This window comes from Hyperolius riggenbachi, chromosome 1, assembly GCF_040937935.1.
Source record: "Hyperolius riggenbachi isolate aHypRig1 chromosome 1, aHypRig1.pri, whole genome shotgun sequence".
NCBI lineage: Eukaryota > Metazoa > Chordata > Amphibia > Anura > Hyperoliidae > Hyperolius > Hyperolius riggenbachi.
In genome coordinates, this window is record NC_090646.1 from 15136260 (window position 1) to 15147268 (window position 11009).

The 11009-nt window shown below is 45.5% G+C and overlaps 1 protein-coding gene across 1 annotated transcript in view; it reads left to right on the plus strand.

Moving 5' to 3' along the window:
• Positions 1–11009, plus strand: part of LOC137562461 (probable carboxypeptidase X1) — a 114239-nt gene that overhangs the window by 49708 nt on the left and 53522 nt on the right. The window contains exons 4-5 of the mRNA XM_068273827.1: positions 731–870; positions 4275–4359. Coding sequence (XP_068129928.1) covers positions 731–870; positions 4275–4359 — 225 coding nt within the window. The remainder of the gene's footprint in view (positions 1–730; positions 871–4274; positions 4360–11009) is intronic.

Genomic DNA, 11009 nt, shown 5'->3' on the forward strand with positions numbered 1-11009 from the left:
GATTTAGAAGCTTGAACTGTACCCTTTGTTTGGGGCACCTGGGCAAAATTAATGTGCCCCCCCCACATTTCCCCAAAGAGACATTACTGACTGCCAAAGTCGCCTAACACCCACCCCACAAGAGCCCCTTCAGGTCTCCCAGGTCTCCCCCTAATTTTACATTGACCCCAGGGGCCTCTGCAGTGCAGCAACTCACCTGTTCTGTTCTCTTCCATATGTCTGTGCACTCCCATCGTTATCCTCATAGGGGTGCCTCTCCTATGTGACCCAGCACATGTTTTTATGAATAGCATGCGCCATGTCACACAATAAAGGCACCTGTGCGAGAATGACAATAGGAGTGCTCGGAGCCACGGACATATGGAGGAGCGTGCACCGGCTGGAACAGGTGAGTCACTACACTGCAGGGGCCTTGGGGGCCAAAATAAAGTTGGAGGGAGACCTGGTAGGCAGCAGCCCTTGGGGGCCCTTGAGAAATTGCCCGGATGGTCTTGGTTGTTGAGTCAAGCTGAGTGGTTAAAGGATATCTTGGAGAAATGTCAACTGGCTCATTGGTGGACCACAGAGGATGGAGGTTACAGTAGTCTTGTTGGGATATAAACCCATGTGTATATCTTGTGTTTTGCAGTACCGTTGAAGCTGATGGTGTCATGTTGAACAATAGCAATATTGAGAAATATATGCCTGCCTATGAGTTACAATTTTCTATATCTCTCCCGTGGTTCTTCAGTCAGGAATCTACGATGATGACTTCTATGATGGTGCCTGGTGTGCCGGCGAGGAGAACAAGGCACAATGGTTAGAGGTTGATGCCAGAAGACTCACCCGCTTTACCGCAGTGATTACTCAGGGCAAGAACTCAATATGGACGTGAGTATACAATCCTGACCCCAGAGACTGGAACCACCACACTGACATCACACTTTTCCCAGGGGAAACCAACGGGAACCGGTGCCTCCTAAAATATATGAATTTTATTAGTCTTCAAGACTAACAAACTCAAGAAACAACATTTCGGGACCAGGCTGGGTCACAAGGCAATAATGCTCAGATGGAAAAAAACTCTCCGCTGCTCTGCTGCATAAGACCTGAAGTCCTGGTAAAGTCACCACTGAGCAATCGCTGGAGGCTGGGGCAGCAGTGTGCAATGCATGAGCAGATGCTGCTGAGTAACACCGGTCCTGAAATCTTGGTTTTGTTAAGGCTCATACACACGCTAGATTAAAGCGTAATATAACCCAGAATTTCTTCTTTGCTGTAAAAGATTATTTACAGCATATAATATACTAACACAATGTTTTTTTTTTTTTTTTTTTAGTAAAACAGCATTCAAAGGGTTACTGTAACGATCGGTGTAACACAGAGAGGATCTGATTACCGGTGATCTGCAGTATCACCGAGAATACAGATATATACCCGATCATTGGTGATCTGCAGTATCACCGATAATCAGATATATCTCTAACCTTTGGACACCTGAGTAATATGAGTGTTTGGTGCAACAGTAATACTTTGAGGAGAGCACCCGTATAGAAGGTGCTGGGCAGTAAGAGATACTGCTCAGAGATAAGGTTCCTTCCAAAGGTCTGATGCTCCCCAAGGGGCGGAGCCAGGCTGAGAGTGGGAAGGACCAGAGAGTGAGTGACACCAAAGGTGAAGTGTCACTGACAGGTCTGTGAACTATCTTCCAACAGGGAAGATAGTTCTCGAGGTCGTGCAAGCCAGGTCTACAACACACAGACAGATAAGGTACATAGACAGGAGACTGATTCGGTAGTCCTAAAACGAGCAGGGTTTGGCAATAGAGTATCAGATATAGCGAAGTACCGAATCAGTAAACAGAAGAGTGGTCAGGAAAGCAAAAGGTCATAACAAATAATCGACAATGCCTAGACTTGGGTGTGAGCTCCTAGATCATCAACACCTCGGAACTGGTCTAAAATATAACACAGATGTTAACAGGATTCATAGACTAAGGTGTGAGCTCCTTGGTCATCAACACCTTGAAAACTGGTCTAAAAAATAACTTAGATAGTAACACAGTTAATAACAGGATGCCTAGACTAAGGTGTGAGCTCCTTGGTCATCAACACCTTGGAAACTGGTCTAGCAAATAACACAGATACTGACAAAGGTCTGAGTGCTACCACGTAGTGATCGCAACGGCAGACAACCAGCAAATGCCCAGCCACCAGTACATATAGTTCAGCGCTCTCCAGCGCCTCCCCCAAGTGCTGGACCAATGGCAACCGTTTCTGGCGTCAGCTGACCAGCCTGGTCAGCTGATCCCCCACTAACTGACATAAAGCTCTTCCTCCCAGCGCGCGCGCGCGTCCACCTAAACCTATGTGGACTACAGCTCCCAGCCATACCAGAACTTTGTTGTGAAATGCCCGCTGCGCTGCACGCGGAATCCGCCGCCATGCCACCAGCGCATGCGGCGGTTCCTCCGCGTTCAGGCAGACACAAAGACGAGTGAGCAGTTGCATCAGCTGCCGCGCTGGACGCGGAACCCGCCGCCCTGCTAGAGGTGCATGCGGCGCCGGCGGTGCTTCCTGCGTTTTCTCACAGTTACATCACAGGGCTGACTCTTTCTTCTGCAGGGAGAACCCGCATCTGAACTGCTGTTAAGCTTGTCTTGTGTACACATTCTTTACTTGATACATTATGTAAACATTCTCTGGCTGTGCAGAACTTGAGCAGCTGATGAGTCCTGGGGTGAAACACAGGTCAGAAATCACTGGTGGCTGCATTCACAACAGAATGACAACAGTTATGAATAAAATGCACCAGCATCTTTACAAATAAATTAACTGAACTTTGGGAAGTTATAATATCTAAATGAATATTAATACTTGTGCACAAAAGCAAATATGATAATTGTATGGGTTGTAAAAAGTAGGAAAACACATTTTTGTTGAAAATTTTGTCAGAGTTTTAAACCGCTTTAAAGTAAAAAAAATGACTGCCTCTGCCCATATAATCCAGCAAGTGTGGTTCACACTTGCGGTGGCCCTCCGGAATCGCCGTGCCGGAGCCGCACCGCTTGCAGAACGGACGGAACGGACGCACGGCATAGCAATGAAAGCCTATGCGTCCGTTCACATGCGTCCGTTCTGCCGAACCGGAGCCGGACCGGATCCGGGCCGGATCCGGACTCCGGCCTCCGTTCCAACATGCGCTATTTTTTCATCCGGCTCCCCCGGCAGCCGTATCCGGGGCGGAGCCGGACTGCACCATCCGGCCAATACACACCAATGGGAACCGGAGAGCGCACAACACACTGGCTGAGAAATCCGGATGTTCTACCCCACTTCCTATGGGGATTGTTGCGGCGATATTGGATGGGGACACATGGGCAAGCATTTTGGAGTGGAGCAGCACAGCTGGATCCGGATCCGGAGATGTTGGCAGCATGTCGGAGGTGGAGGTGAGTGCTAAACAGCAGAGGGCCTGATTCCACAGGTCCCCCTTCTGCTGACCTCCCAGACCCCAACATTTTTTTTGTTTTTAACGTAACTTTTGCCAAACGGATCCGGATCGCATCCTGATGGACACCTGATGCAACCTGACCGGATCCGGATCGGATCCGGATCAGAACCGTACGGTTCCGATCCGGATCCGGTCCGGATCCGGTCAGGTCATCCGGTCCGTTTGGCAAACAACCGCTAATGTGAACCGGGCCTTAAGCAGCCACCAACCGAGGCCCGGCAAGTGTTCCACGAAGCAGATCAACTGGAGAGAAAACAAGATGGAGGACTTGGAGTGCACCAGTGACGGCTTCTGCTGCTCTTATACTCTGCAGCTACTGAGGCAATCATTTAACTTAGATGGAGGCAGACCTAGCAATATTGTATTGTTCGGTCCATAAGATGCACAGACTCGTGTCCCCCCCCCCCCCCCCCCCAACACACGCACACACACTTCTGAGATAGAAAAATGTACGGAGCAAAAAATGCTGTGCACTCTTCTTTTCTTGGATCACAAGCAATTTTTTTAGGAAATGGTAACCTTGGCAGATGCCTATACACACATATACATATATTATCAGCCCGAGACAGCCCCGACCACCCATCGCGGACATCAACAGCCGAGCTTGTGTACAGTGCTTGAAGGGTACCTGTAACTTTTACAAAAAATCTAGATACTTACCTCAGTAGGGGTCAGCCTCTGCATGATCCTCTGTACAGCTATATAAATACTAAATAATAATAATATTAATACATACATGCATGAAAGGAATCCTTATCCTCTGGTGTTTTTCTGTCTCTCAGGGATGACTGGGTGACCTCCTACAAAGTCCAGGTCAGCAACGACACGCACACCTGGAGGACGTGTAAGAATGGGACGGAGGACGTGGTAAGGGGATTATGTCATGAATGATGTGGGGCGGGGACTCCTGGAAGGTACACGAGGGTCTGACACGAGGGCCTGCATCTCACTGACCACCAAAGTGCAGACCTGTACATAGCAAACTATTTCACAGTGTATGGGGGGCGGGGCCTTCATGGAGGGAAGTGGCTCATATGCATTGCATATTCAGGAGTGAGGCATCATGGGAAAACACAGTTGCTCACTTAAGGCTGAAGTATTGCACATACCTTCTGTTGGAGGGGTTTTCACTCTCTTTTAGTCCCCTATACTTTCCTAGTGATTCTGGGTTACCATGAGCTTTCTGGGTGCTCCTTTAACCACTTCACCACTGAGGGGTTTTACCCCCTGACAACCAGAGCAATTTTCACCTTTCAGTGCTCCTTCCATTCATTCGTCTATAACTTTATAATTACTTATCACAATGAAATGAACTATCAAACACACAATTGGAGAACCTCACTCCCAAACAGTTCTCTGCTGCTTTATAAAGCCTGCAGGCTGCTTATAAGCCAATGAGAAATGCACACATAATACACCTAGCCTGCAGTGATAATCAAGCAAAAGCTGAGCAAGTCAGCCAATTAGTAGGAGAGGGCTTCAGTTGCATATAGACAATGGCTATATGACCAGCAGGGGGCACCAGCGTGCAGGATATTCCCTCTCATCTGCCCCCCTCCTAACTAAACTGCATGGGATACTACAATAATTAAAAACAATGGTGCATGAGCCAGCCTGGGGCCCCAGGAACTCTCACTGCCCGGGGCCCCAGAACCAGCATCTAACACCATATGTGAGCGCAGCCAAGACCTTGGAGCTGCCACCTCCAAGGCCTGTCTCCTACTGCTCTAAAAAACTTACCAAACACACAATTGGAGAACCTCACTCCCAAACAGTTCTCTGCTGCTTTATAAAGCCTGCAGGCTGCTTATAAGCCAATGAGAAATGCACACATAATACACCTAGCCTGCAGTGATAATCAAGCAAAAGCTGAGCAAGTCAGCCAATTAGTAGGAGAGGGCTTCAGTTGCATATAGACAATGGCTATATGACCAGCAGGGGGCACCAGCGTTTGGGAGTGAGGTTCTCCAATTGTGTGTTTGGTAAGTTTTTTAGAGCAGTAGGAGACAGGCCTTGGAGGTGGCAGCTCCAAGGTCTTGGCTGCGCTCACATATGGTGTTAGATGCTGGTTCTGGGGCCCCGGGCAGTGAGAGTTCCTGGGGCCCCAGGCTGGCTCATGCACCATTGTTTTTAATTATTGTAGTATCCCATGCAGTTTAGTTAGGAGGGGGGCAGATGAGAGGGAATATCCTGCACGCTGGTGCCCCCTGCCAAGGTCTTGGCTGCGCTCACATATGGTGTTAGATGCTGGTTCTGGGGCCCCGGGCAGTGAGAGTTCCTGGGGCCCCAGGCTGGCTCATGCACCATTGTTTTTAATGAAATGAACTATATCTTGTTATTTTTGCCACCAATTAGGCTTTCTTTAGGTGGGACATTATGCCAAGAATTATTTTATTCTAAACGTGTTTTAATGGGAAAATAGGAAAAATGTGTTAAAAAAAAATAATTATTTTCCAGTTTTTGGCCATTATAGTTTTTAAATAATGCATGCTACTGTAATTAAAACCCATGAAATGTATTTGCCCTTTTGTCCCGGTTATAAAACCGTTTAAATTATGTCCCTATCACAATGTTTGCCGCCAATATTTTATTTGGAAATAAAGGTGCATTTTTTTCAGTTTTGCGTTCATCCCTAATTACAAGCCCATAGTTTATAAAGTAACAGTGTTATACCCTCTTGACATAAATATTTAAAAAGTTCAGTCCCTAAGGTAACTATTTATGTATTTTTTTTTATTGTAAATTTTTTATTTTTTTTTTAATTACAAAAAAAAAAAAAAATGGGGGGTGTGGGAGGTAATGAGGTAATTTTTTGTGTAACACTAATTTTTTTCTATGTAAAAAATGCTTAGGGTGTAGTTTTACTATTTGGCCACAAGATGGCAACAGTAACTGCTCGCAGGAAGTACAAGGAGGCTGCGAGTGTTTGTTTTCCCATCGGAGAGCAGCGGATCATTGCGGGGCTTAGATCAACGAACGGGAATGGATTTTCCCGTTCATTGATCTCTGGGCGAGCGGGCGGCGGCGTGTTTACGAGCGGGAGCGCGGGCAGCGGCGGGAGCGCGGAAAGTACGGATTTCTCTGTCCCTGGGGGTTAAAGGATGGAAAAAGGGACGGAGAAATCCGTACGGGCGGGGGTAAAGTGGTTAATACTGGTCCAAGCCCTATCCCATGCAGCCATATCAATCCATGCCATGCACTGATGAGGACCAGTAAGTTCTGAACAGGCTGTCTGCATGTGGGGTTGATGTGGCTCTGTAACATGTATAAGCTATAGGCGTGCTATACACCAGCGGTCCTGTAACATGTATAAGCTATAGGCGTGCTGTACACCAGCAGTTCTGGATGTGAGCCTGGCTTCAGGGAATAAGGAGATAATTTGCATATTAAGTAGTGACGGAGAGACCAGTCTGGGAGACGGTCCAGACAGTGTTACATAACTTCAGAATATGAATGTCGCATGATGCAGAGTTATATATGTGTTGGCGTGATCGTCCTGTCCCTGCCTGAGATTCTCGCAGAGTTCTTGGTAGAGCGACGTCTGGTTCCCATTTGCCTGCGGCTGAGCTCTGTGTGTTCAGATGGAGAGAGATAAGATGAGGAGGATGGGAGGGCTTGGCCGGGCCACAGTGTCATTTGGTCTCCAGCCTTGGCAGGGCTTCCCAGGATAATTTCACAATTCCTACATGTACCCAGGATCCTCCTGCCCTCCTCTATCTACTCTGTGCTGGGAGGACAGAAGACACTCGCTGCTGGGGGGAGGAAGACCTGCAATGTATTGTCCTACCAGCTCCAGACCAAAACCCACCACTGTCCATCCCTACAATACTTAGCCAAGCCTCACTCTAACAGGATTCAGGAACACTATACTAATAATGGGTAGAGCCTCCCTTTATTAGGAACACTATACTAATACTGGGTAGAGACTCCCTTTATTAGGAACACTATACTAATACTGGGTAGGGCCTCCCTTTATTATGAAGACTATATACTAATACTAATAGTGGATAGGGCCTCTCTTTATTAGGAACACTATACTAATAATGGGTAGAGCCTCCCTTTATTAGGAACACTATACTAATACTGGGCAGGGCTTCCCTTTATTAGGAACACTATACTAATACTGGGCAGGGTCTCCCTTTATTAGGAACACTATACTAATACTGGGCAGGGCCTCCCTTTATTAGGAACACTATACTAATAATGGGTAGAGCCTCCCTTTATTAGGAACACTATACTAATACTGGGCAGGGCTTCCCTTTATTAGGAACACTATACTAATACTGGGTAGGGCTTCCCTTTATTAGGATCACTATACTAATACTGGGTAGGGTTTCTCTTTATTAGGAACACTATACTAATACTGGGTAGGGCCTCCCTTTATTAGGAACACTATACTAATACTGGGTAGAGTTTCTCTTTATTAGGATCACTATACTAATACTGGGTAGGGTTTCTCTTTATTAGGAACACTATACTAATACTGGGCAGTGTCTCCCTTTATTAGGAACACTATACTAATACTGGGCAGGGCTTCCCTTTATTAGGAACACTATACTAATACTGGGCAGGGTCTCCCTTTATTAGGAACACTATACTAATACTGGGCAGGGCCACCCTTTATTAGGAATACTATACTAATACTGGGTAGGGCCTCCCTTTATTAGGAACACTATACTAATACTGGGTAGGGCTTCCCTTTATTAGGATCACTATACTTATACTGGGTAGGGCCTCCCTTTATTAGGAACACTATACTAATACTGGGTAGGGTTTCTCTTTATTAGGAACACTATACTAATACTGGGCAGGGTCTCCCTTTATTAGGAACACTATACTAATACTGGGTAGAGCCTCCCTTTATACGGAACACTATACTAATACTGGGCAGGGCTTCCCTTTATTAGGAACACTATACTAATACTGGGCAGGGTCTCCCTTTATTAGGAACACTATACTAATACTGGGTAGGACCTCCCATTACTAGGAACACTATACTAATACTAGGTAGGGCCTCCCTTTATTAGGAACACTATACTAATACTGGGCAGGGCCTCCCTTTATTAGGAACACTATACTAATACTGGGCAGGGTCTCCCTTTATTAGGAACACTATACTAATACTGGGCAGGGCCTCCCTTTTTTAGAAACACTATACTAATACTGGGCAGGGTTTCTCTTTATTAGGATCACTATACTTATACTGGGTAGGACCTCCCATTATTAGGAACACTATACTAATACTGGGCAGGGTCTCCCTTTATTAGGAACACTATACTAATACTGGGCAGGGCCTCCCTTTTTTAGGAACACTATACTAATACTGGGCAGGGCTTCCCTTTATTAGGAACACTATACTAATACTGGGCAGGGCCTCCCTTTTTTAGGAACACTATACTAATACTGGGCAGGGCTTCCCTTTATTAGGAACACTATACTAATACTGGGCAGGGCTTCCCTTTATTAGGAACACTATACTAATACTGGGTAGGGCCTCCCTTTATTAGGAACACTATACTAATAATGGGTAGGGTTTCTCTTTATTAGGAACACTATACTAATGCTGGGCAGGGCTTCCCTTTATTAGGAACACTATACTAATACTGGGTAGGGCTTCCCTTTATTAGGAACACTATACCAATACTGGGTAGGGCTGTCCTTTATTAGGAACACTATACTAATACTGGGTAGGGCCTCCCTTTATAAGAAACACTATACTAATACTGGGCAGGGTCTCCCTTTATTAGGAACACTATACTAATACTGGGTAGGGTCTCCCTTTATTAGGAACACTATAGTAATACTGGGTAGGGCTTCCCTTTATTAGGAACACTATACTAATACTGGGTAGGGCCTCCCTTTATTAGGGACACTATACTAATACTGGGTAGGGCTTCCCTTTATTAGGAACACTATACCAATACTGGGTAGGGCTGTCCTTTATTAGGAACACTATACTAATACTGGGTAGGGCCTCCCTTTATTAGGAACACTATACTAATACTGGGTAGGGTCTCCCTTTATTAGGAACACTATACTAATACTGGGTAGGGCTTCCCTTTATTAGGAACACTATACTAATACTGGGTAGGGCTTCCCTTTATTAGGAACACTATACTAATACTGGGTAGGGCCTCCCTTTATTAGGAACACTATACTAATACTGGGTAGGGCTTCCCTTTATTAGGAACACTATACTAATACTGGGCAGGGCCTCCCTTTATTAGGAACACTATACTAATACTGGGCAGGGCCACCCTTTATTATTAGGATCACTATACTAATACTGGGCAGGGCCTCCCTTTATTAGGAACACTATACTAATACTGGGTAGGGTCTCCCTTTATTAGGAACGCTATACTAATACTGGGCAGGGTTTCTCTTTATTAGGAACACTATACTAATACTGGGTAGGGCCTCCCTTTATTAGGAACACTATACTAATACTGGGTAGGGCTTCCCTTTATTAGGAACACTATACTAATACTGGGCAGGGTCTCCCTTTATTAGGAACACTATACCAATACTGGGCAGGGCCTCCCTTTATTAGGAACACTATACTAATACTGGGCAGGGTTTCTCTTTATTAGGAACACTATACTAATACTGGGTAGGGCTTCCCTTTATTAGGAACACTATACTAATACTGGGCAGGGTCTCCCTTTATTAGGAACACTATACTAATACTGGGTAGGGCCTCCTTTTATTAGGAACATTATACTAATACTGGGCAGGACCTCCCTTTATTAGGAACATTATACTAATACTGGGCAGGGCCTCCCTTTATTAGGAACACTATACTAATACTGGGCAGGGTCTCCCTTTATTAGGAACACTATACTAATACTGGGTAGGGCCTCCCTTTATTAGGGACACTATACTAATACTGGGTAGGGCCTCCCTTTATTAGGAACACTATACTAATACTGGGCAGAGTCTCCCTTTATTAGGAACACTATACTAATACTGGGCAGGGTTTCTCTTTATTAGGAACACTATACTAATACTGGGTAGGGCCTCCCTTTATAAGGAACACTATACTAATACTGGGTAGGGCTTCCCTTTATTAGGAACACTATGCTAATACTGGGCAGGGTCTCCCTTTATTAGGAACACTATACCAATACTGGGCAGGGCCTCCCTTTATTAGGAACACTATACTAATACTGGGCAGGGTTTCTCTTTATTAGGAACACTATACTAATACTGGGTAGGGCTTCCCTTTATTAGGAACACTATACTAATACTGGGCAGGGTCTCCCTTTATTAGGAACACTATACTAATACTGGGTAGGGCCTCCCTTTATTAGGAACATTATACTAATACTGGGCAGGACCTCCCTTTATTAGGAACATTATACTAATACTGGGCAGGGCCTCCCTTTATTAGGAACACTATACTAATACTGGGCAGAGTCTCCCTTTATTAGGAACACTATACTAATACTGGGCAGGGCCTCCCTTTGTTAGGAACACTATACTAATACTGGGCAGGGTCTCCCTTTATTAGGAACACT